Source organism: Canis lupus, chromosome 25 (assembly GCF_011100685.1).
Source record: "Canis lupus familiaris isolate Mischka breed German Shepherd chromosome 25, alternate assembly UU_Cfam_GSD_1.0, whole genome shotgun sequence".
NCBI classification, from domain to species: Eukaryota; Metazoa; Chordata; class Mammalia; order Carnivora; family Canidae; genus Canis; species Canis lupus.
The window spans coordinates 8,948,227-8,976,002 of record NC_049246.1 but is presented as its reverse complement, the minus strand read 5'-3'; the positions used below and the strand labels follow the sequence as shown (position 1 = coordinate 8,976,002).

At 39.5% G+C, this 27,776-nt stretch overlaps 1 protein-coding gene across 1 annotated transcript in view; it reads left to right on the top strand.

Moving 5' to 3' along the window:
• B3GLCT (beta 3-glucosyltransferase) overlaps positions 1-27,776 on the top strand; it is a 123,182-nt gene that overhangs the window by 16,463 nt on the left and 78,943 nt on the right. The window contains exons 3-6 of the mRNA XM_038574489.1: positions 7,747-7,786; positions 13,345-13,454; positions 26,998-27,074; positions 27,586-27,697. Of these exons, the coding sequence (XP_038430417.1) occupies positions 7,747-7,786; positions 13,345-13,454; positions 26,998-27,074; positions 27,586-27,697 (339 nt within the window). The remainder of the gene's footprint in view (positions 1-7,746; positions 7,787-13,344; positions 13,455-26,997; positions 27,075-27,585; positions 27,698-27,776) is intronic.

The following is a 27,776-nucleotide window of genomic DNA, read 5'->3' as shown; positions in this document are numbered from 1 at the left end:
ATGGGCCCATTTTTTAAAAAAATTGAATTAGAGTTGACACATACTGTTACATTACTTTCAAGTGTACAACATACTGAGTAGACAAGTCTGTACATTCTGCTGTGCTCCCCACAAGTGTAGCTCCCATCTGTCACCGTACACTACTGTAATACCATTGACTCTATTCCCTGTGCTGTGCCTTTTATCCCTATGACTTATTCATTGCATAACTGGAAGCCCATACCTCTCACTCCCCTTCATCCATTTTGCCCATCTCCCCCACCAGTTCCACTTCTAATTTTAGTCCTCTTGCTATTTCCTTGACAAATGTAGTTATTTACTGCCTCTGCTGAAGTTTTGAATCCCTTAAAGTCACCCACAAGGGTTAGAATCAACTTCTTGCAAACTCCTGCTAACGTTCATATTTTCACCTCTTATCATGAATCCTGAATATTCTTTATAACAGGTAGAATCTTCTTTGCCCAGATCCATCAGAGAATCATTACGAGGTCATTAGCCTTATGAAATGTGTTTCCTTTTATTTATTAATCTTTAATTTTAAAGAATTTTCATTCCAGTTTAGTTAATATACAGAAGTCATATGGTTTCACATGTACAATGTAGCAATTCAACAATTCCATGTATTACTCAGTGCTCATCAAGATAAGTGTACTCTTAATCTCATTCACCCATTTCCCCTATCTCCCTACCCATCTCCCCTCTGGTAACCATCTGTTTGTTCTCTATAGTGAAGACTTTTTTCTGTTTCTTGTTTTGTCTCTTTTTTCCCCTTTGTTCATTTGTTCTTAAATTCCACATATGAATGAAATCATATGGTATTTGTCTTTCTCTGACTAGCTTATTTTGCTTACCATCATACTCTGGCTCCATCCATGTTGTTGCAAATGGAAAGATTTCATTTTTTTTTTATGGCTTAATATTCCATTGAATATATACACCACATCTTCTTTATTCATTTAATGATGGCACTTGGGTTGCTTCCATAATTTGGCTATTGTGAGTAATGCTGCAGTAAGCATAGGGATATCTATCTGTCTATCTATCTATCTATCTATCTATCTATCTATCTATCTATCGTCCTCCTTTTGAATTAGTGTTTTTTATTCTCTGGGTAAATACCCAGTGGTGCGGTTGCTGGATCATAAGGTAATTGTATTTTTAGTTTTTTGAGGAACCTCCATACTGTTTTCAATAGTGGCTGTAAACAGTTTGCATTTCCACTAATGGTGCATGAGGGTTCCTTTTTCTCTTCATCCTTGCCAACATTTGTTTCTTGAGTTTTTGATTTTAGCCATGAAATGTGTTTCTTAGATAAGACTTGAAAGTCAAAAACTCTTTGATTCATTGGCTGTAGAATGGATGTTGTGTCAGCATGCATGAAAATAACATTCATCTCATTGTCTCCATCAGAACTCTTGGGTGACCAGGTGCATTGTCAATGAGCAGTAATATTTTGAAAGGAAATTTTTTTTTGAGCAGTAGGTCTCAACGGTGTGCTTCAAATATTTAGTAAACCATGTTGTAAACAGATGAGCTGTTATCCAGGCTTTGTTGTTCCATTTATAGAGCACAGGCAGAGTAGGTTTAGCATAATTCTTAAGAGCCCTTGGATTTTCAGAATGGTCAGTGAGCATTGGTTTCAGCTTCGAGTCATCAGCTGCATTTGCCCCTAAAAAAGAGAGTCAGTCTGTCCTTTGAAGCTTTAAAGCCAAGCATTGACTTCTCCTCTGTAGCTATGAAAGTCCTCAATGGCATTTTCTTCCACTAGAAGGCTGTTTTTTCTATGAAGAACCTCTTGTGTAGTGTAGCCACCTCCATTAATTAACTTAGCTAGATAATTCTGGATAACTTGCTATTGCTTCTATACCAACATTTGCTGCTTCACCTTGTACTTTATGTTCTAGAGCTGGCTTCTTCCCTTAAACCTTGTGAGCCAACCTCTGCCAGCTTCAGACTTTTCTTCTACAGTATCCTTACCTCTCTCAGCCCTCACAGAATGACAAAGTTAGGGCCTTGCTCTGGATTAGGCTTGGGTTTAAGGGAATGTTGTGGTTGCTTTGTTCTTCTGTTCAGACCACTCAGAATTTCTCCATATCAGCAAGGTTTCTCTTTCTTATCATTCATGTGTTCAGTGGAGTAGCACTGTTAATTTTTTCCAAGAACTTTTCCTTTGCATTTACAACTTGGATAATGTTTGGTACAAGAGGTCTAGCTTTCAGCCTATCTAGGCTTTCAACATGCCTTCCTTCCTAAGCTTAATTTAAAGTGATTTAAATTACTTAAATCATTTAAATCACATGTGACTTTTCCTTTCACTTGAACACTCAGAGACCACTGTAGGGTTACCAGTTGGCTTATTTCAGTATTGTTGTGCTCAGGGGCTAGGGACCCAGAGAAGAGGGAGGAGATGGGGAGCAGCCAGTTAGTGGAATGGAACACACACAACATTTGTCATTGATGTTTATAATCTTATATGGATGCAGTTCGTGGCTCCTCAAAACAAATACAATACTGACATTAAAGATCATCATAACCACATGTAATCATAATGAAAAATTTGAAATATTATGAGAATCATTAAATTTTAACACAGAGACACAAAGGGAGCAAATGCCATTGGAAAAATGACACTGATGGACTTGCTCGACAAAGGGCTGCCACAAACCTTCAATTCGTAAAAAACACAGTATCTGCAAAGCATGCTAAAGCAAAGTGCAATAAAATGAGGTATGCCTTTATAGCAGAGAAAACTCACCCTCAAAGAAGTTACATGATTTGAGTGAGGTCATGTGGCAATTAAAAGGTGAAGTCAGAATCTAAATTTCCTGAATCCTTGTATTTTTTCACACTGTAATTTTATATTATGTAACTTTGTGCATTATAACATGTATGTGTGTTTGGCAGTAATAAAGCTTATTTGTAATGAATTTAAAGGGCTACCTAAGTGATATTAATAGGGAATTAAAACTTTGCGCAGTGAATTGAGAATTGTAGCATATACTTTCAAGCGTAGGTTCTAACTCACCTTTTTAAATAGGGAAATATATATATCTGTCTTCTTAAATATATATACACACACACAAACACATATATGCACACACATATATAAATATATATAGAAATAAGGTGAGTCTTGTATCTTAGTGTCATCTTTCATGTAAAGGTATTAAAGTCCTTGAAAAGTGTCCTTAACCCCACCTGCAATTAGGCCATGGAGCAAAAAAAAAAAAAAAGCCATTAATCCCCTGAGGAGAGGCAGCGATAAAATGTCTACTATAGACCATACCTGAGACTGGGAGCTAGAGAAGAATTAATTTGTCTAAGGTCGCCCAAGGTCTGTAGATGAACCTGGAGATAGGAGTTAAGGCTCTTAACAACAACCATGGTAATTTGGGATTATCATTAGTTGATTGCCCATGAGGGCTGGTCTCCCCCATGCTGCTCAGGAACAGCCACCTTCTGTCCCCCTCACCTCACTGCTGGCCTTAGGGGCCCAGGCAGGGCTCTCTCTAGAAGGCAGACAGCCCTGCTCAGGGAGGGGGGCCCACCCCATGTAATGTTCAGACTCCCTGGTTAGCATCAGGTGGCTTCACATCCAAATTTTGGGTGCGGCCAGTGCCCTGTTGTACCTCCTGGGGCCTGCCCTCTGGGCCAAGGTTCCTCTCCTAGGTTCCTGGTCCCTGGCACTGACCTGGACTCTGACCTAGCTCAGCTCTCAGGGGAACCTGCTCCCCGCCCCGGCCCCCCACCACCCCCTGGCTTATGCTTCAGGCTGTGATGCTGCCTCAGCCATGGCCATGTATGTGCTTCAGCTTGCACTTTTGCCTGTGGTGGCTTATGACATTGTGCCCTGGGTGATGGAGGGATAGAGTTGGACACTGTGGTTCACTTCCCTTCTCTAACACTGATATGCTGTGGGATTGACTCACCTTCACTGTCTTGGTTTCCTCATCTATGAGATGGGGTGATCTAATTCAGAAAAGCTGTTTTGAAGATTATGTGTGTGTGTCCATCCCTTTAAACAGTGCCACACCCTATTTAAATGTGTACCTGATACGACAACAAGAAGTATGTTACTCAGCCTTGCAAGAGGAACTTTAAAAAAATCAAAAGTAAAAAGAAGGACAATAGACCTTACTGCTTTTTATCAGTTAAATTTCTTTTATGGTGTTAGTTGACTTCATATGAAATAGATGATGATCATGATGAAACAGAGCTGGATTTAACAACTATCGAGCATTTTCTTCAGGTAGATGCTATCTATGCTCAACATTTTATTACTAAATGAAACTCCCACAGCAATCTTGTGATGTAGGTCTTCTAATTGTTATTCCCGTTTTACAGAAGAGAAACTGAGGCGCTAGTTAGTAAGTGGTGGGGGCAGAATTAAAACAAGGACCAGCTTTTAGCTGAGTCCATTGATGAACACATCTTGATCAATTCTTTTTTTTTTTTTTAAAGACTTTATTTATTTATTCAGGAGAGAGATTGAGAGAGAGAGAGTGAGAGAGAGACAGAGGCAGAAACACAGAGGGAGAAGCAGGCTCCATGCAGGGAGCCCGATGTGGGACTCCATCCCGGGACTCCAGAATCACGCCCTGGGCCGAAGGCGGCGCTAAACCACTGAGCCACCCAGGGATCCCCTGATCAATTCATTTTATTCAACATCGGGGGGCGGGGGGCAGTTGGTTGTTTGCGACTGGGTACAAGATGCCATTTTACTTCTCTTCCTAAAAGATTTTTTTAAAAAAGATTTTTATTTACTCATCAGAGAGAGAGAGAGAGAGAGAGGCAGAGGCAGAGACATAGGCGGAGGGAGAAGCAGGGTCCATGTGGGGAGCCCCACGTGGGACTCGATAGCAGGTCTCCAGGATCACGCCCCGGGCCAGAGGCAGGCACTAAACTGCTGAGCCACCCAGGCGTCCCTTAAAAGATTTCATATCAAATTCTTTTGAGGATGTCTTGTCTTTTTTTCATGGAGGATTTGTAAATGAGGCAGTACATATGTGGATTGTGAATGTTGAAATCTATCGTGCCTTAATAAATAAAACCTGTACCAAAGGGTGATTTGGATTTGTCTTTTCTCAGCTAGGGTAAGAGCTGTTTGTGGGGTGGATACATGAGTAAGAAATCTCTTTCCTATCTGAATAACAATTCAGTTGACTCACAAAACTTTGACAGTGAGCACATTTTGACTGAAACTGATAGTCGGTGTAAGAAACATGTGGCAGCAGAGATAATAAAACAAACCACGTATTTCTTCTTAGGAAGAGCTAAGCATTTTCACGAGGGAAGCTGGAGACAGAATTTTAAATGTCCTGTCAATTTGTTCATTTAGTCTAATTTTCTTTCTCAAAGGGGAAATTGCCCAAGACCATTTTGGTTCCATTCAGTTCACTTAACCATTCTAGGATGTTTTACTTTTACAGTTTACAAATTGAGCCATTCACAATTGTTAATCATTTCTGAGCTATTGTTTTCAGCCAGTTGGAGCTGCAGGGCTTAATAACAAATGGAAAGATTTGTAATTTTGGTTGATTTTCTTTGGTTTCACAAAGAGATGTGGTAGGAAGTCCAGTTGGTTTCCAGGGTAAATTAGGAAACAAGGAGTTGAGGGTATTTTTTAAAAATCTTTCAGCTTATTGCTAAAGGAGACTTTTGTTGTGGGTATCACTTGGAGCTCACTCTCAAGTGTGCTTTCTTCTGATGCATATTTTCTGAAGAATACCTCTGGAGAAAGACGGCATACATTATCACTTGGATGTGCAAAAAGAACATTGGAAGGAGCTCAGAAGACCTAGATTTTTATCCTGGTTCTGTGCCTAGAATGACTGTTGGACTTTAGGCAAATCCTTTACCCGTTCGGAGTCTCCATTGTCTCATTTGTAAAAGGGGAGCATTGGTTTACATAATCTCTAATGCTCTCTCTTTTTAAAAACATTATGGTAAAATAAACATAACATTAACCATAACCATAACCATTTCTAAGTGTACAGTTCAGCAGTATTAAGTATATTCATACTGTTGTGCGAACAATCTCCAGGACTCTTTTCGTCTCACAAAACTGAAACTGTCCCCATTAAACAGCTCTCAATTTTCCTTCCCCAGCCCCTGGCAACCACCCTCTACTTTGTTTTTATGAATCACATTGTGCTGTAAGTGGAATCATACAGTATTTGTTTTTTTGTGTCTGGCTTATTTCACTTAGCTTGAGGTCTTCAAGGTACATTGGTGTCATAGCAAGTGCCAGAATTTCCTTCCTTTTTAAAGCTGAATAATATTCCATTGTATATACACTATATTTTCTTAACCACTCCAATGCTATTCTTAAATCTAAGCTTTCAAATTTTCCATGATCCTCACTTCCCAGCCAAAGCTGTGGCCTTGAAAGGAGTGGGCAGCTTGGCCAAGGGGTGGGCAGCAGGTTAACGGTGAATGCTCAGCGGCATTTCTGGTTTCTGAGGCTGGCGCTTCTTCTCCGAGGGCAGACAGACTGTGGAAGATGCAGTGAGTCGATCTGTGCTAACTTATGATGGTAACCTGACTTTGGTTCAGCACAAAGAAGTGGCTAGAGCATTCCAGTATTTTTTAGTGGGCTTTTCCAAAAAGTCCATGTTTCATTAGGATTAAGTAAAATGTCACTTGATCCTGAGGCACAACAGATCAGTACACCACAATGAGGTTCTCCTCTGCTCGGTGGTATTTCTACTCTTGAGACAAAGATAATGGCAGGAAATGCTGCCAAAGGTAGACGGTGTTCTATGTTTCCCTCTCTATCCTCCCTGTCTACCGTCATGATCCCTTTGGCATTCTGAGAATTTACATCTCTGTGTGGCTGCATCTTGGCTTGGAAGCTGTTCCCCATTTTGTTGGTAAAGGCTCATGAATGCATTTCTTGTTGCAGCCTGTGAAGAAAACTGAAGGATATTTGCCACTGTCCAGTTGTTATAATTATAGTGAATGGCAGTCAGAAGCAGAAAAGGGCAATTAGAGGGAAAATTCTTTTGCTGGAGAAGACAGGGAGGATGGCAGATTTAGTGGCTGACACTTTGCACTTTGGCAGAGAAATCTTTTATGAGCCCCTCCCCTAATCTACTCAGGATCAGGACCAGGTATTTCTGTGCCCACGTCTGGATTTCTGTCTTCCAAGCTCTGTAGCTGTGAGATGCTTTTTCTGTGCTCGTGAGTGCTCCTGAGCCACAGGCTGCCTGCTTCCTCGGGCTCTGCTGAGGCCCCCGGTACTGCTCCTCAGGTGGAGGAGCACATCATGGTGATGTTCTGGATGGATGACAGTGTGTCTGAGCCCACAAGATGATAAATACCATAATTAGTGGAGCTCATCTTCATGAGAAACACACTGCCAGCATTGATACTGTTTGTTTTGTTTACCATGCTTTTGAATTCACAGGATTTTTAAATGAACTCACCCCAGAACATTGTGAACCAGTTAAGAGTTACCTTTAGCTCCATCTTACCCAGGAGGAAAGAGGCTCAGTTCAATTAAGTGACTTGTCCAAGATCACATAAGAAAGGGGCAGCCCCGTAGAAGGCTCCTGTCATGATGCAGAAGTGTATCATCTCTGCTCGCTCCCCCATACATTTTGGTTTGTTTCTTTAGGGAAGCATTGCCAAGCTCTCCTCTTCACCGTTTTCCCCTAAATGTTACTGTGTACCATGCATATTTATTTGGTGTTTTGCTAGCTTTGTTACATAGATTTATCTTTTGCTCTTTTGTCCAAAATACAGAATTTGGAGAAAAGTGGTGTCTCAAGGAAAAGTGATATAGGTAAGTAATGTTTTTTTTTTTTTTTTTTTTTAACTTATGAGTATATACCCAGGTATATATTTCTTATAAATTATATTTCAGTGAAGTGAATTTCTGTTTCTTATTTTATTTATGAGGTAAATATCCTTGGGCAAATACATGTTCCATCTTGGGCCTGACCCAGCATCTACCCTCATGAAGACATGGGGAGAACACTTTTCAGATTGACATGGTGGCATGTGATTTGTACTGGACACAACTGCCAATATGTTAGATTGAATTCATTGACCCTCATTTATTGAGTTTCCAATTAGGGTGGATGACTGCGCCAGGTGGCCACTGTAGGGGCGATGGGGATGAGTAAGACACAGTCTCTGTCATTAGAGGCCCACACTTAGTGGGAGAAAAGGACTAACCTCTGCCTGGAGCCAGATTTTCTACATGTTGACTTGCAGTCATCACTTTCCCTAGAGATCAGCTTACCAATCATATCAGTCAAACTCATCCTGAGAACCCTAGTACAGAAGCAGCTTCTTGGATCTTTGTAGACATCCTGTAGTTTCCCTGGCCCCTCTGTACCCTTACTCATACTCCTTTTCAGAAGATTGTAAGCATCTTCAAAAATGTGACCATGAAGTCACAGTTGTTGTTACTATTGTCATTTTCTTATGAGAAAAATGCCGCAGTGTGTTGAGAGGATAAAGCTGGTGTCTCCTTGGACAGTAGAGAAAGGGCACATTTTCTTTTGTAGGCTTTCCTTTCATAAGCCTGGGTTCTATGGAGTCTAGAAGGCAGGAGAATGACCCTGGGTTTTTTGGGAGGATAGCTTGTGCTGGGGTAGCAGGCATGCATGCCTTCAGCTCTGAGACTGGCAGATTGAAGGAGCCTTGTTGGTTCATTGTCTTTTCTTCTTTATATTATGACATCCTGGATGCTCAGCCACTCCTCCCCACGTGGAGATGTTCTCTATGCAGCCAACATTTGTGATTTTGGGTGTTTGTATGTTTATTTTATGGGAGCTTATGGGGTTTCTGGGGCTCCTTATAGAAAATGATTATATTTTACTTTTAAGGAGGAGGTGGAGGGGGGAACTAAAGAGGGAATCTTAAGCAGGCTCCACCTCTAGCATGGAACCCAATGTGAAGCTTGATCTCACCACCCTGAGATTGTGACCTCAGCCAAAATTGAGAGTCAGACACTAACCAACTGAGCCATCCAGGTGTCCTGAAAAATCTGAAAATGGTGATTAAATGAACTAATGTTGCTAGTCTGGGATATGGGCTTTAAAGTACCAAGGGGAAGTTACCAGAATAAGTAAATCAACATTCTTGCTATTTGACTTTTATCAGAAGAACTGCACACTGATTCCTCATCAGAAAGACAGCAGCAGGATGGAATCCATGTTTGTAAATTACCTCTGACCAGGAAGGATTAGCACTTAATAGGGCATTTGGCACATGATAGGTGCTCAACACCTGAGAAATAGAGAACCTTTGATTTCTTTCTCCTTCAAAGAATTATTATTTCTCCTTTAGGGATCTTTCCTAACCACTTCCTTGGTTCTGTCATCTTTTCTTAATACTCTGCTGCTTACTGTTGGCCTCAGAACCATACGGGTTCTTTCCCAGCCTTGACTGATTTCTTTACCTTCCCCTTCTGGCCCATCATATGCCTGATTGTTGTCAGGCACTCAAGGTATGACCCATTTATTGCCCATTCCTGGAGGAGAAACAATGACCATCTGTCTTGAGTTTTTATAGTGTTTTCGTTGGCAAATTGCAGTGTGTTCAGAGAGGTGTGACCGACGTGATAAGGAAATAGGGGGATTGTCTTATTTAGCTCAGTTGACTGGGCAGCAAGAGCTTGAGAATCAGAGGCTGGAACAGCATAGGCAGAGAAGACTGCCACTAAGGTCAGTCCTGGGGTCTAGACTCAGCCAGAATGTGATCAGTTAGGGAGAGCTCAGGATGTCTGTCAGACAAGTCTTTCTTGGAGCTGAGATGACGAACATCAGGAGTTTGAGTATATAAACAGTTTTTAGCACCTAACTGTGCTAACTTGTCCCTCCCAGTCACCTCCCCGCCAACCCCCAGAATGGAGGTGGGGCTGGATGGCTTCTCAGTGATATTGTGTCATTCATTATTAATAGGGTTTTAGGAACTGGGTTGGGTACACCCTTCCTCTTTTGCCTTATCACCAGTAACTGCCCCATATGGATCTTATTTCTTAGCCATACTGTCACTGTTTTCAGAGCCCTAATTTCACTTACTCTCCCAAACCTTCACTGTTCCTTCTGTCCCTCAAACTCCTCTCACCTCTTCTCTGGGCATCCCCAGGACAGTGTCCTCATGGCTTCTTCTGGGAACTCCCTACTCCTTGGGGTCCCGGATGGCTCTGTGGCCCTACCCCAGTTTGAAAGCTTTTAATCTATAGATCCATTCTCTTAGTGTGGCACTTAAATCCTTCACAATCTGATCTGGCTGAGGCAGCCTCCCTCTCTAACTTTATCACTGACTGTTCCCTTCATCTTTTTCTCAGAAATGCCTGACAGACTCCCCCGGTCATCTACTCCTGATGCTGCAGAGAGAAGGCAGGCTGTGGGCTCTGTGATAACCCTGCTTCCTTCTCTGCCACCCTCTGTGCCTGAGTCTGCAGATAATTGCTGCATTTTAAAGGAAACTCAGGAAATGCCCCTTTCCAGAAACCCTCCTTACATTTGCTCCCCCTCTGTGCTTCTCTAGTTCCTCTGCTTGGCTTTGTGTTGTGAGGGCTGCCTTCTGAACTAGGCTCAGGCTCTTACTTGCTGGGACTGTGCAGCCTTGCACAGAGCTTTGAACTCAATGCAGATTTAGAGATGTTTGCTGGACGAGTGCTCATAGCTCACGTGATCAAGGCATGATGATTTCTTAGTAGCAGAAAAAACAAATACAGCTCAGAGCATGTGACTCCAGTCTAAGCAAAGGGGAAGAATTGACTTTTTTCCTTCTTGTAAAGCCTCTTCCCCATGTGGAAGAACTGTTGTTTTTGTGGGATCGGTGAGAGTTTTGCTTATCTGGTAGAAGAAAAGGCAGAAGTTGATTGCTGCAGAATTAACCTTTTGACAGATGGATTTGCTCTTTTAAAAACTCTATTATGAATTATTTTGAACATACAGGAAGCTACAAAGAGTAATGGGCATCCACGTATCTACCACCTAGTTTAAGAAATATAACATTCCTAACATAGCTGAAGCCTTTTAACTATGATCTTAGTTTGGTGTTTATATCATTCTCATGTAATCTTTTATATTTTCTGGTCACATATGATATGGTATGTATATATATATATATATATATATTTTGCATTTATATAGTATATATCCATCTTACATATATTTGTGCTTATCTTCTCACAGACCATTGATTTATATGGTTATTCCTTTGTAGCTTGTTGTTTTTTTTTTTTTCCCAATCTGTAGGATTCATCTATAATATCCACCTGGATTGATGCATCAAGTGCTAGTTAATTTCCATTGCTGCGTAGTATTCCAATTGTGTATGTTGTTAGTGGATATTTGAGTTGCTTCAAATTTTTTCCTTTTACACAATCCTGCTGTGAGCACTCTTGTTATATATCCTTTTTTTACAGGTATGCAAGTTTCTCAAGGATGATTAGTAGGAGTGGAGTTTCTGGGTCATTGGGAATGTGTGTCTTCAGCTTTATTAAATTTTGCAAAAATTATTCTCTGAGGTTTATTTATTTCATTTCTAACAAAAGTAAGTCTTTATAACTCCTCTTTTGATATGTCACTTAACAGCAATGTTTCAGATAGTAGATAGGATATTACATTTCTGTTGAAATTATCACTTACTTGTTTAAGTCTTATCTGTGTGTCCTATTTATAGAGCCAAGAAACTGATTTGAATTAGGTAGGTAGGTAGGTACGTGGAATGTTCATATTTGTATAAACTCCTACAGGAAAATAATTAGGTCATATTCAGTAGGTTGTTGAGCATTTCCTTTTAAATTTTTTATTAAGTTTTAACCAAAGAGCATTTTGGATTATTTTTAGGATCTAGATGGCTCACTGTGGAGCTATTTGTTGTATGAATATTTGAGTGAGTGAATAAATGAATGGAACTATGGAACTGAACATAGGAACAATAAAATTTAAGGAATAAAATTAAAACCAGGTTACGTCTCTGAATAGAGGTATTAAAGAGAAAGGCACATGGTAGGGGGCAGGTCCCCACCATTGCTGTAAGCCTGCCTGGAAGCTATAGTTTATATGAAGTCTGCCTTCTGCCAATGCCCCTGTCTGGTGGCAGGCTGCTGACATGATGGCTGTTTCTATCTGTTGCTTTATTGTAAGCTCAGAACCTAATGTGTTTCTCCATTGTGGGGACTGAGCAACCCTCTTTGCTGTCAAGCAAGTAGTCTTCCCTGGTCAGGTGGGCCTAACATACTAGGGTTTACTTTTTGCTAGCCATTGTGAGAAAGCTGGCCACCCTGAGGTGAGTCCCTAGGGGGCTAGTAAATACTGCCAGTGTTGTTGTAGATGGGCTTTTATGCAACACTTCATGTTGAAGCCCTGCTCCTATAGAATTGTGGCTGTTTTCCTGGAGATAACACTTAATTCTGGCTAGGTGCCATGGTAAGTAGAGTAGAGATTATTGAGTTATTTATTTGCAAGTACTTGTGACCTAATGGGTCAGAAGCAGTCCCTGTTGAGTGTCATCTTAAAGAGCCATCCAGAACATTCTTGAAGTCATGTATTAGTTTGCTAGGGCTGCTGAAATAAACTACCACAAATTGTGTGCTTAAACAATAGAAATGTGTCTCACAGTTCTGACGGGCAGAAGTCTGAGATCAAGGTGTGGGCAGGGTTGATTTCTTCTGAGGTTGATTTCTTCTGGCTTGTAGATGGCTGTCTTCAGTGTGTGGCTTCACATCATCTTCCCTCAGTGTATCTGTGTCTAGATTTCTCTTTTTGTAAGGATACCAAGTATACTGGGTTAGGTCACACACACCCCCCCCCCCCCCCCCCCCCCCCCCACTAACAACCTCACTTGAACTTGAGTGCCTCTCTGTAAAGACCCAGCTCCAAGTAAGGTCACATGCTGAAGCCCTAGATGTTAGGACATGAACATATGACATTTGTGGGGTTGGGGCGGGGGACACACTTCAACTCATAGCAGGTAATAGTGCAGTGTAGGATTATGTGTGAGTTGTTAGGCGGCTAGTTGCAAACAAGATTTTCAGCTACTGGGGAGACTAGCATTGTAGACACTTTCCTACTTTCTCACATTTACAGTCATCTTTCGACAGATGTAGGAGCGGATTCACAGTTTGCTACCACAGATTTGATCTAGTACAGTGAGCTTATTTACTTGCTAACTTCTAGGAAGGATGTTTCAGAGATCAGTTTAAAAAGAGATTTTTGTTGCTATGATTACATTTACATTGATTTTTTTTTTCCCCTTAAGAGTTTATGGCCTGAAGGCTTGCCTTACAGCTTTTTTTTTTTTTAAATCCATTTTTAAGTTTATTTCAGTTGTTGAGAAATAAATACCTGAAAGCTTTTTTTCCTTTGGTTCTAGATTTAAAAGGAATTGTATTTGTCATCCAGAGTCAAAGTAATTCTTTTCATGCAAAGAGAGCGGAACAGTTAAAAAAAAGCATCTTAAAGCAAGCAACAAATCTCACACAGGTATGTAGTGATGGCTGGGATGTCTGCTAGTTACTTATTTGTTGTTACTTTCACGTTTTCCAAAGTCCTCCGTCTGTAGATAAAATCCATTTTATTTAGATGAGAGTAACTCTTCTGACTTGTTTGCTTATTTAATACTGACTTGTTTAAAATGCTCTTGTTAATTCCTGATGCTCAAAGCATTGTCTTCTAAATTCTTCCTATTTTTTTTAAAAGACTTGCATAATTCTGTAGGACTCTTGTGGTTTTGTCATAAAGTATAAAAAAAGTGGAAGGAATAACATTTTAAAAGCAAGGCTTAAAATAGTAGGGATAATTAATGTTCAAAATTTTAGTACCAGGTTCTAAGGCAATTTTCATGTTGAAATAACATTTTCATTAACCTTAGTGTGGTGTTTCCTCCATGAGTCTCTTAATCAGTTTTTTAATTGGATATCATTAATTGAACTTTTGAGTTGATTTGTAATGTAATATCCAAGAAGGATTATGGAGAGAAAAATCGACACATGCACGTACATTTTAATAGTGTTTAAAATAGGCATGAACTGAATCTACAGCTGCTATGAATAATGCTGAAGGTCTGAGTAAAGGAAGGTCTACCTTCTTGTCTTGCCATAGAGGTGCTTTCTTCTTTAGCTGAGCAGAAGAAACATCCCTCCCAGTGCGCTCGCTACACTGCATTGCTATGGCCTTTAAGACAGAAGTTCTTGTCTGTAGATGAATTCTATCCCTCAGCTCTCGGCAAGAACTCTTTGACAGGAGATGTGTATCTCTGACCGATTGCTTTCTTTCTGCAATGACTTAAGGAAGGTGGAGATTTACTTCCCCTTACAAATAGTCCTGTTGGTGGATGGGCTAGGGGTTGGCAACTCTGCTCCAGGATCCTTCTGTTTTATTTCATGGGCTGAAATGTCTTGTCCTTGTTGGCATGGTTGGAACTGGTTTACTACCACTACATGGGCATTCCCATTTGTGGAGGACAACCAGGTTCCTTTTAAGGATATGACCTTGAAGTAGTATACATATTTCCATCATTTCCCCCTATATACCATTGTCATGTGGACACACCTAGGCTGGGAAAGGTAATATCTAGTTGGGTAGCCTATGGATCCAGCCAAAACGCCAGGAGTTCTAGTCACTGAAAGGAAGAAGAGACCAATTGACATCTCTGCTAAAGTCAGGATTTTGTTTACACATCAAGGACTCACCTAGTCAGTAGAATTTATCTATGAACCTCTCATTCATTCATTCAATATTTACAGAGCAAAGCACTGAGCACACAGGTAGCAGCAAAGTATAGTCCTTATACTTAAAGAACTCAAGTCCAGGAGAGGAGAGAGGCCCATTAAACAGGCAATTTCAAAGCAAAGTGGCAGTGCAGAAAGACAGTTACTGCATGATTCCACTTACATGAGGTATCTAAAATAATCAAATTCATAAATCAAAGACCAGGGTGGTTGTAACCAGGGGAAGGGGAAATGAGTAATTATTACCTGGCATAAAGTTTCAATTAAGTAAGATGAATAAGCTCTGGGATCTGCATTCCAGCATTGAACTGTGTTGGACACTAAATACTTATTGAGAGGACAGAGCTCATGTTAGGTGTTCTTATCACAAAACAATAAAAATAAAAAAATAAGGTACTATTTCCTAAAATAAGGAAAATAGGTGAGGTTAAGGAGGGGGATAGGAGCAGGGGAGGGTTTCTCTGTAGACAGCCAAGTGATAGCAACCAGGTGAGAAGCAGAAACATGTTGCATAGGAGGTGGGCAGTGTGGATACCAACCTGGAAGGTTAGGTAGGGACCTGATAGCCAGAGTAGCCATGAGCCCTCTTAAGGCCCCAGGGCCTTTCTCAAGGCCTCTAAGGGGGCACTCTGAGCATTTGAGATATATTTGAGATCCGAGACATTTAGCATCCCTGGCTCTTGGCAATACATGTCGGATGAACCAACAGTCACTGTTACCAAAAGCATGGCCAGTTGAAATGACTGCTAGGGAGAGCCAGTAGGGCCTCAGCATGTCAACTCTATATTTTAAAACGATCACTCTGGTATTTGTGAAGAAAGCAGCTGAACTGACCCAAGACTGCGGCAAGGAGTTGTTGGGGGTTGCCTGGGGGTAATGCTGCTCAAAATGAGGGTGCAGACTTCTGCTAGTGCTTCATCACAGGCAGTGTGAGAAGCACTGGACCAGGGGCAAGAGGCAGAGCTGGTGGTGGCAGCGGCCTTAGAGGGGATGTGAGGCCAGAACCAGGGCAGTTTGGGTGAAGGGCTGGAAAGTCAGGACCAGTGCCCAGCAAGGACTGAGGTGGGGTAGGGTGGGGCCACCATCTAAGGCTGAGGATGGGTTTGTAGGTACAAGATGACTTTTGGTTTCTATAGGTGATGTCTGAGGTGGAGGTGTCAGCTGCTGGAGGCTGGATATTTGTTTGCTTTAGACTCAGGAGAGCAGTTTGTCCAGAAGGTGGTGGATTTGGGATCAGGAACATACATAGGTAGTGGCTGAAAGCTTGAAGGTGCTGCTTCCAAGGGGAACAGTGGAGCCCTGGTGAAAAGCAGGGTTTGGGGGCTGGGCAGAGCAGAAGCAGCCTTCTGGGGACACAGGAGTGTGTGAGACACAGAGAAAGTGCGTTGTCTGATTTCAGGAAAACCGAAAAGTCTTGCGGGGACCCCTGCCTGTGCACTTACCTCAGGAGGTGTTGCCACCCAGAGGGCTTTGCTGTTGTTATTGTTATTGTTATTTTTATTCTTAATTGTGGTTAAAAAAAAAAAGAAAGCAAGCATGTAAAATTTGCCCTCAGCCATTTTTAAGTGTAAGTACTGTAAAGTACATTCACGTTGTATGCCAATTTCCAGAACTTTTTGTCTTCCCAACTGAAACTGGATCCATACCCGTGACACAACCCTACTTTTCCTTTTCCTTCAGCCCTTGGCAACCAGCGTTCTGCTTGTCTCTATGAATCTGACTATACTATGTACCTCATATAAGTGGCATCACATAGTATTTGTTTTTTTTTTTCTTTTTTTGACTGGCTTATTTTACTTAGTGTAACATCCTCAAGGTTCATCCATGTGGTAGCCTATGACAGGATTTCCTTCAGTTTTATGGTTGAATGATTATCATCATTACTTGGACAGCCTTTCCTCTGGGTCCTGGGGGTAGCCTTGGTCTACCATGATGGCCGTTTTCATCCACAGGCACTACTTTCCTGGAATGCTCCTTTGGTATTCCACATGGGCCCCCCTGCGGTGCCCTTTCACCTACAGGGCCTCTGGCCTGCTTTCAGAATCCAAAGGGAAGCAAGTCCTGCTCTGTCCTCTTTGTACCCCCTGACCTGTGGCATCCAGGGTAACGCCACACAGTGACATTAGAAACCGCATTTTTAACTGATACATTTTCTCAGCTTTTAAGTCTTAGAAAACAGTTCCATTTCACTGAAGTATTTACCTTCTCTAGAACTTTATTTCATGCTTCTAATTTTAGGTTTTACATATACTGAATTTTTATTGTCCTTTCTGTTTATCGTTTGTGCTTTAGACAGCCTGTTTAGTAGGTGTCTTAGATTGCCACTAGGTGGCAATATTGGTTTTACATTTAAAGACACGTAATTAAGCAACATCATCAAGCAAACCCTTAATTTCTGTGATAATAAATGGAGTCTAGACTAAAGCAATAAGGAAACTTCCTTTTAATTATAAGATAGTCTATTTTTCTTATTCTGAAATTCTTTCCTGGGATGGAAGCCAGCTATGAATACTGAGGTAGTTATGACAAAACTTTAACACTTGGATTTGATTTGCTCACAAGATCCAGCTCTTTGGTAGTTGAAATGGCCAGAAAGATTTTAGTGTCTGAAACTATGCTTGATACTAGTTAATTTTTTCTCCTTACAGAGTTTTTTATGCTATGTATATGATTAAAAGTCAAATTTTAAAGATCCAAAGGCAGTTGACAGCTAACATAGGGTCTGTGGACAATACTTGGGGTGGTATTGAGATACCCTGACCTAGAACTATGTGAAAATAGGGCAACAAGTTTGACTTCGGAGAATTAAATGAGATGCACAAAACATGGGGAGTGGGACCAAGTCCCTTTAAGAGGCAGGTATGGCTCCCTACTGAAAATTTAACTGGAACTTGTTTTGAGAGATTGACATATTCTTGAGAAAGAATTGACAACTCATTCATCAGCCATGGAAGTGGAGAAAGGGAGAATCTAAGGTAGAAGTTGTCAGGGCATCCCCAGCACTGTGATGGGGAGCATGCTCACTCCTTCGAGGAGGGGTCAATCCCATGGTTTGGCAGGTGTGCGTTTTAGCTCTAATTGAACAAATATCTCAGGCCCTCACATTATTTGGGACCTGAACCATGAAGTGTTCAGGTTTCAGTTTTGCATTTCCCCATAGATTTGCCCACCATGAGCATTCACCAAAGTTGCTTGCCAAGGGAGGAATCAACAGTGTTTTACCATTTGAATATTTATTTGATAGGCCAAAATATCTATTCCTCCCACACTACCAGATGTCTAGAACTGCTGTTTATTTATTCATTACTCTTGTCAGGTTGTACTTGACTACAAAATCTGCCAAAAATTAAGGTGCAAAAATTTAATGGTTTCTCTGATTATGCATTTCGTTCTAGCTGTTCTCTTTGCTTTGGCAAGTCATTATGTATGCCTGCTTTGCCTCAAGGTGCTAAGATGCGGTCTTATTAAGAACGCAAACATTTTTATCCTTCTAAATGTGAATATAAAGACAGGAGGCTAAACTAACTTTCTGTCTGAAACCTAGCTCTGTACTGGGAGTTGTGGCTAGAATGGTAAATCTTTTTTCTCTTGTTTCTAAAATAATTTGGCTCACTGTGAGTTGTCATGCCCATTTCCAGTTTTGAAGCTTATAATGCAGCTTCTAATGGCTCTGTAGTTTATAGTTATATGCTTTCTCTAATCAGAAAGCCAGCAGACTTTACCAAGTGCTCTTCTGTGTGCAGAGTACTGTTCTTGATTGCTATGGAATAAAGGGTTAGAAAAGATGCTCTAGCTGTTTGAGTTCCTTATGAGGTAGACGGTAACTGTTTCATAATGGAAATGGAAATGACTGTATCATTAAGTAGATTGGCTGTTTAGAGTTTCACAAACAAAAAAGCCACATGGAGGGCAGCCCAGGTGGCTCAGCGATTTAACGCCACCTTCGGCTCAGGGCCTGATCCTGGAGACCCGGAATTGAGTCCCACGTCAGGCTCCCTGCATGGAGCCTGCTTCTCCCTCTGCCTGTGTCTCTGCCTCTCTCTCTCTCTCTCTTTTTCTCTGTATGTCTCACATGAATAAATAAATAACATCTTTAAAAGAAAAAGCCACATGGAGCTGAGGCTAACAGAAACCCATAAGAGTTTGTGCAACAATCTCTTAAATAATCAGGCACTTGAATGTATTTTGTTTATTTATTTATTTATTTATATTGTATTATTTATTTATTCATGAAATTAACAGAGAGAGGTAGAAACACAGGCAGAGGGAGAAGCAAGCTCCCTGCGGGGAGCCTGATGTGGGACTCGATCCTAGGACCCTGGGATAGTATTTTCAGCCAAAGGCAGACGCTCAACCACCAAGCCACCCAGGTGCCTCATGTATTTCATTTTCAATGCTTACTATGTGCATAGCATCTGTGGGTCTGTTATGATTTGACTTCCCTTTTTTTGAACCTAAGAAAACTCCTTCTTGAATGGATGTTTCTGTGAAAATACTTGTGAATATATATATTTTGTGTGTGTGACAAGAAGTGGGAGCAAACAGGTTGGCCTCTGGTGAAGATACAATGGGAGTATCTTATGCTTATGTTGTTGATGGAGAGGCCGTACTCTGAGGGTTGTACCTTCCCTCCTGGTACCTGGGATCCAGTAACCAAGGGGAACCCAGACTGTGAAGTATTAGATATTAACTCTTGCCTGAAGTTACAGAAACTAGCATTGTTCTCCAAAGGAACTTCAAAATTAAGATTAAGATGGAAACTATAAAGGGAAGAATATAAAGCATCATGGTTTTTTGGGGGGGTGGTTTGTATTTTTAGTAGGTTCTGTTAAAACAAAAATTCTGGCACCATTTTGAAGACTCTAAAATGTGAGCTTCAACCATAGTACAGGGCAAAGGTCATACTTGTTTGGGGAACCACTTCGCATGGGGAAGTCAGCCCCTGTAGGAGTGAGTGCAGTGGGGAGGGAAGGCCCAAGCTCACAGTGGACACAGGACCTGAGAAAAATATGGGCAGAAGCACAGACAACTTAACGGTTCTGTTTTTCAGGCAACCTGCAAATACAGAAAAGAAAGTTCAGAGGTGGGATATTATGAGTTTTTTGGGGGGTGAGCAGCTGTATACATTACATTTGGTACATTTTCTGCTTTGGGCCAAATGGAGCTGAACTGGCTGCTTAGGAACTCCCGCACTCTCCCCACCCGCAACTAAATAGCTTTTGAAAAGAACAGACACTTCTAATTTACTGTCTTCTTTGGTGGCGTGAACTTTATCTGAAACCTAGAAAAATCTTGGGCAGCCTGGGTGGCTCAGCGGTTTAGTGCCACCTTCCGCCCAGGGCCTGATCCTGAAGACTGGGAATCGGGAATCGAGTCCCCCGTCGGGCTTCCTGCATGGAGCCTGCTTCTCTCTCTGCCTGTGTCTCTGCCTCTCTCTCTCTCTCTCTCTCTCTCTCTGTGTCTCTCATGAATAAATAAATAAAATCTTTAATAAATAAATAAATAAATAAATAAATAAATAAGTAAATAAGTAAATAAAATAAATAAATACCTAGAAGAATCTCCGCCTTAACAAATAAATGCATTTTTTTCTTATTCACAGAAAATTTTGTAAATCACTATTTTCTTGAGGAGACTTAGTCCACAGGCTTTGGTTCATAAGTTAAAAAAAAAACAACACACTTGTTTCCGTGAGATAAGCCAGGAAAGCCAGAGCAAAACCTTTTTGATCAGTATGAAGAAGCTTGAGAAAGATGGTTTTCTGTTTTTAGAAATTTTTTTTATTGTCAAGGAGACTGTGTGAGATACTCCACTGAAAGGTTAGCTTTGACAGTGTGTCACTGGCTATCACTAAAATCTTCTTTTTAGATGAGAACAATTGGATGCCTAATTACTTACTAAAGATTCACGTTTTGTAGTAACTGATAGGTGTTAAGACATCACGTTAATTCATTAAACTGGAGACTTTACTACATTGCTATTGAATAAGAATTTATTCATCTATCCCCTCATTAATAAATCCTTATTGAATATTTATTTTAAACAAGGACCTGGGCAAGATGCTGTAGGAGAAAATAGGACATTGAGACCCACATTGCTCCAAGGGCGGTTGCTCAGCAATAATGAGTTCATCCATACTGTGGAAAAGGCCCTGTTGTGAGCATTTGTCTCTTTTTGACAGAACCCCTTTCCTGTTCTGGAGAACTCTATCCCTGTGAGTCTGTTGGGAGCTGGGTCTTGGCCCAGTAAGAATGTCAGAGGCCAGATGCTGGGTTCAGGGGGAGGCAGCCTGTGATGGAGTGTGGCCAGGCAGACCTTGCCACATAGAATTGAGTCTGGAGCCAGGGGTCCACAGAAGCCAGTCACTTGAGAGAGCTCACTGTTTGGGTAGTGACACCCATACCTGGTGGCTAGAGGTGGCCTTTTCCTGGTGAGTGGCTATGCCCGTCCTCCAGCAGGCTCATCCTAGTAGGGGAGACACCAGACGTTGCTGCGTGAAGCAATAGTGGCCTTGCACTCTGAGAACACACACAAGAAGGCACCCAGCCCTGCCTGGAAATGTCAGCAAAGGCTTTGTTAGGGCATTTGAACTGAGCCTTGAACAAATGGTAAAGAGTTTGCCAGACCAGACTCCTGCTGGAACAGGTGTGAGGACTCTCGTGGATGGAGGCGGTAATCATGTGTCTCACTGGGTATCAGGGAAAGGGTGACTGAAAGGAAAGTGAGGTGCTCTGTGAGCTAGCGTATGAGCTTATGTTTAGAGAGGTGGGCTTGCGGGGACTAGTGAGACATCTGGTCGGTGAGGCCAGGGGCTGGAGTGCAGAAATCAGCTCATTTAACTCTGTGAGGTAGTTCCTGTTAATCTCCCCATTTTGCAGAGAGGAAATCAAGGCTCAGAGAGATCGAGGGATTGTATAATAAGACTAGAAAAATGCATTTGTTCTAGAATTTTTTAAAGCCTTTACCAAGGAGAAAAAAAAAGGATATTACCAACTGAGATTGATCAGTTCATCTAATCACAGATCATCAAAACAGTAGTGTTCCTGCCTAGGAGTTTTAGGAAGTTGTTTTGTACTGCAAGCAGAAAAACTGAGCTCCAAATGAGCACATTCAGCTTTGGAAAACTATATTATTTAATCTAGGCTCTTTTGTTTTCAAATTTAGACGTTTAAAAATAAAATACTTTGCATTGTAAAAAAAAAATGCCCATGCTGGCATCACTGATAAGTAGTGCAATACCATGCACCTTGGTGCCAGTGGGCTCCAGAGCCTCTGCTGTCTGCTCTGCTGCCTTCTGACACACAGATTGGGCTTTGATGCTGCAGCTGCTGTGCAAAAGTAGTTCCTGTGGCCTCTTCTCTCTATCCATTTACCTGGCTTCATTTTTTTTTATACCATGTATCCCCGACATGATATTCTAGATTTATTTGCTTCTTGCCTTTCTCCTTAATTGGAACGTGAGATCCAAGATGGCAGGGATGCAGCCCTGTCTTTCTACTGCTGTTTATTGTGTTCTTAGAACAGTGCCTAGGACACAGTAGTTGCTCAACAAACACTGTAAGATCAGTACTAATCTTAATAACCATCACATGTGTAGCATGTGCCAAATGTGTGGCATGTACTGGCTTTCTCGATCCCCAGGGCTAATGTTGTCCCCACATTAGAGATGAGATAGTAACAGCCACAGACAGCAAGGAACTTGCTCAAGTTTGCATGGCTCAGAGGAGCCAGAGTGAGGGTTCTTTTTTTTTTTTTTTAAAGTAGGCTCCACACCCAGCATGGAGCCCATTGTGGGGCTTGAACTCATGAGCCTGAGATCAAGACCTGAGCAGAGATCAAGAGTTGGATGCTTAACCGACTGAGCTACCCAAGGCACCCCCAGAGTAAGGATTCTGTTGCAAGTACCTTGGCTCCAGAAATCAGATCCTTAAACACTGAGCTGTATGGCCTTTCATGAATGAATGAATGATTAGTTAAAACAGATTTATACATACTATAAAAATGTACTTAGTAGCACATTTCAAGGTAAATAGTTAATAAAAATAAATGTTATAAATAATGAGGTAATAGCTTTCTCTTATTAGGAGACTGGTATCTGGGAAAAAATATATTTTAATATATAGGGTCAGGTTTCTGGGAGATATGTTATTACAGCATCACATGTAATCTACTGGTTCATAAATGAATACTGGATTTTTAGACTAGTAAATCTGTCTGATATGTGTTCCAAACAGCATATCAGACATCTTTATCATCATCCTCATAAGATATACTTCCTTCTTAGGGGAGAAATTATAACAATAAACAGATGTTACTTTTCATCATAATTCACGTATTGGCCTAAAAGCTCAGTTCAATGGATAAGACTTATATACAGTTGGAATTTGGAAACACAGTTGAACTGGAATCTTTCAGAGCCATTACCTCACACTGAACAAATGTTTTGGCTTTTGCTTTCAAATTTAGTACTTGGTCTGAATGATGAGGTTGAATTAGACCATAAACTCATATACTGCTAGGTTTATACTTTGAATTAAGGTACAGGCAAGTTATAAGTATTGGGAAACAGTTTGCAGAGAAGGAAAAAGGCCAGCAGCATGAAGTTAAATTTGTTGAATTCTTCCTAGACAGAGATACAAAGAGTAAAGTGATCCAAAACCAAATTTGCCTAACAATTAAAGTTATTTATGAGATTTAAAATATTAATCTGTTTTCATCCATGTTCAAGTGTTGGTTCTTTCATTTATACTTTTTCCTTCTGTATGCTCAGCTGTGGAATCAAACCCGTTTGCCAAATGCAGGTGGTGGATTTGTGTGAGAACCAGGGAGCCAATTAGAGTGTTGATTTTGAAGGTGTTTATTCTTCATAATTTTTAGTGGCTTTAAGTGTGAACATTTAAGTGGCCTTGATACAAAATGTGTTCAAAGGAAGTACTGAATGCATGTCCAGTAGGCTTTTTGACCTCACAGTGCTTGTTAGGAGATCAGTAGATGCTGATGATGGAAGTGAAGGTAGACTGGTTCAATGAGATAAATAGAGTTGACATAAAAGTTTAATTACTGTTCAACTTAATCGTTTTCTTTTCCTCTTCTGTCATATGCCGATAGTAAGCCCTTTGTATTTTTAGCCCGTTTATGCTTGCCTCTGTTATGGCATGATCACATTATTGATAGAATTTTGCCTTAAACTTTTCAGTTTGAAATAAAGTATTGTTGGGTGAATAGGCATCATTTAGATTGCCACCAGACAGTGCTGTATGCATGGGTGCCTTTACTATAGCTTTTATTCCAAATGGCTCTTACAAGGAGGCCTAAATCTGGTGGTGGTAGATAGAGCAATTTTATTTTATTTTATTTTATTTTATTTTATTTTATTTTATTTTTTATTTTATTTTATTTTATTATTTATTTTATTTTATTTTATTTTATTTATTTTATTTATTTTATTTATTTTATTTATTTTATTTATTTTATTTTATTTTATTTTATTTTATTTTATTTATTATTTTATTTTATTTATTTATTTATTTATTTTATTATTTTTTTATTTTATTTTATTTTTTAAATTTATTTATGATAGTCACACAGAGAGAGAGAGAGAGAGGCGGAGACATAGGCAGAGGGAGAAGCAGGCTCCATGCACCAGGAGCCTGATGTGGGATTCGATCCCGGGTCTCCAGGATCGCGCCCTGAGCCAAAGGCAGGCGCTAAACCGCTGCGGCACCCAGGGATCCCAGATAGAGCAATTTTATATAATTTTCCAAGTAGTAAAACCTGAGATGAGATCATTTGATGGAAAATTTTATTGTGACCTTTTAGATTATTTTAGAAGTGGTAGTATATATGTACATTTATACACATGTATATAAATACACATATACACACACATACATATATATATACATATATATAAAAAACAAGAATAAAAGCTCTTGGGCCTTTTTGAGTATTAGTGGATGAAAATTTATCTACAATGAAATGACCTTGGGTTAATCAAGAGTTAAGACCAGGTTTTGAATGCCAAGGTAGGCATATTTTTGAGATAAAGGTATTCACACACCTTTGGAGATAGTTATCAACACAGCCCACTAGTTTTGAAATGTTTCTATTTGGAGATAAATGGGTACAGAAAACTTGATTGCCGTTTTGTGTTCACTGACTGAAGCAAATATGAAACCCATGCATATGATTTAGTAAACAGAAAGGAATGGAGATAGGGATGATTATAATTCCTTAGTAATCCACAGAGTTTATTTTAGACTAGAATTTAACTCCTTTGTGCTAAGACTTTGCCTTTTTACTTTTATTGTCATGACAAGTTATTCATTAAGTGTGTCTTGGCATCCTTGCCAGGAAGGTGCCCTCACAGCCTTTCCGTGATACCTGTTGACATCACTTACATACTTCTTATAACCAGGAAGGGTAGGATTTGTATGGAAGAAGAATTCTGAAGTCTATTTATTTTTATGCAAGAAGCTTTAAAACTAAACTATGTTTTAACTACATTAAAGAATTTTAAAAGCATAGATATAATACTTTGGTCATCTTGACATAAATATTTTCATTTTTCTGGTTTCTTTCCAGTCTCTGTTCATATATGAATTTGTTTTACAAATTGGGAATCATGTGTTTTTCCACTTAACATAAAGACATTTCCATGGTTACAAAGACTTCATTATTATACTTTCAATTGTTACAGAATAGGTCTTTTTTTTTTTTTTTTTTTTTAAGTAGTCCCCATGCCCAGCACCCAGCGTGGAGCCCAGGGCAAGGCTTCAACTCACAAACCTGAGATCAAGACTTGAGCTGAAATCAAGAGTCAGACGCTCAATGGACTGAGTCACCCAGGCGCCCCTTACTTATTTTCTTGTAAAACCTTTTAAAGTATTTTGCTATGTTTCATTTCTAGCTAGTTCATATTAGCGTGCCATAATTATTTGAAAATTTTATGCAACTATTAATATTATTAGTTTTCTTCATACATGAATTTTGTTAATATTATTAGTTTTCTTCACACGTGAGTTTTGTTCTCATATAATCCCTTATGAATATACATGTATCTATGTATGTATATATATATACATATACATATATATGTGTGTGTATATATATATATATATATTATATATAGCCATTTCTTAAAAGTCAGTGAAAATTACTGCATAATTCATAGTCAACAGCAAGAAAGCCTGGAATTATATTGAGTATACCGAGTAACTAACTGTTAATTCAGCCTTTCAGCTTTTTTTCTCTTTGACGTGTCATACTGTTAGTCTGATTTAACCTTTGATTACTATTCTTGCATTTCATATTTATACATGAAAGTTAAATACTACATAAAATAAAGACATGAGGCTTTATTTGATAGTTCCCAAGATTTATATTGAAAACCATTCTCCTGAAATAATGAGCTTATACAAACTTAAAGGCTGGTATGGAATCTACATTAGTATAGTAATGGTTCAGATATTTAGGCACTTATTCTTAATGTCTTTTGTCTGCATCAGTTACCAAGAAATAGAATAAAACACAGAATATACTAAAGTTTGTTAGGGTGATATTCAAGCATATTACTATATATCTGACTCTGGGCTAGTAATAATGTGAAATATATTGAATAGTGCTTCAAAGCTAACATTCATAGCCTTAAACATATTAATCTCTCTCTTTGTGTATATGTATGCATATTTATTTAACTATAGATGTGTATTATTTTTGAATATTAGTTCATCCTATATTTATAAATTTTGAATTTTCTATTTATTACTATCATTGTTTGAATACCTAAGGGTTATATTTCTAGTATTTAGAACTGAAACTCTTCATTACTATAGTGTTTTGGTTTTTTAAGGGCACTTAAATTTCTTTTTACAGGAGATAAATTGGACATTCTATATACCCTCTTGTTTGGCTGAAGTGTTTTATTTTCCATCTGCTACCTGTGGTGTGTAAACAGTGAAAGTTGTTTCTGTGCCTCTGCATTATCTCTGACTACTTCTGGGCTCTTCCCTTCATATCAAGTCTGCAAATTTCAGGTCATCTACTGGTATCACCGAAGGCCATTCTTGGAGGCCCTCAGTACTGTTTCATGCCTGGGTGATACAGAGATTCTGTGGATTCAGCCAACATCCCACATTTCTAGTAGCTCCTGAGAAGGAAAAAGAGAGTAGTTAGGAGAGTAAAATGCCAGTTCTCTGAAAATACCTGCATTTAAAAATTGAGTCTTTTTTTTTCTTTAATTGAAGTGATCGTATTGTATTTTTATTTATTTCTCCCCTTTGATAATGTTTCTTTAGGAACTCCCTAGAGTCCTCCTTCTTCATCAGCTGTCTAAGCAGGAAGGTGCATGGACAATACTTCCACTGTTACCACAGTATGTTTAATTTGAAATGTGTGAATTTTGATGTTTCTACCTGAACACTTCTCTGTTCCCTACCTTTCTTACTAAGAGTCAATAAGTAAATTTGAACTCTGTTTTTATGATTACTACATTACCCAAATTTCTTGATTCTTTTAATCATGAATGGCTTCTATTTTTAAATATGTTGCTTTCTTAAAAGCTAAAATGTTGATAGGTTTGATATTTATATTTGAAAATAATCTACTTTTCTGCACTGGTGTCATTATGGAGAGAATTAACTTTAAGAACACTAATTGTAAAAAAAAAAAAAAAAAAAAAGAACACTAATTGTTTTTTAAACCATTAATATCTTGCTTTCCCATAATCTGAAACTATCCATTGAAGAAAAATGTAGGGGAAATTAATCTAGATTTCTTACAATCTTCTATGTCTTTCATCTGTTTCTTGTCTGTCTGTCAGTTTTAAACCTTATTATAAAATCATTTTACAGAAGTGATTACTATAACCTGTTTCTCTTTGTCAGCTTTTCTGTAACATATAGCAGAAATTCATCATGGATTTTCTTCTGTGAAGAAGAAACAAGGATACAAATTCCAGAACTCTTAGAAACACTCAGAAGATATGACCCATCAAAGGTGAATACAGTTTTAATACCTATATTTATCCTTTGGGGGAAATGCTTAAAAGAAGATTTGATTTTGATTAAGAGGTTTT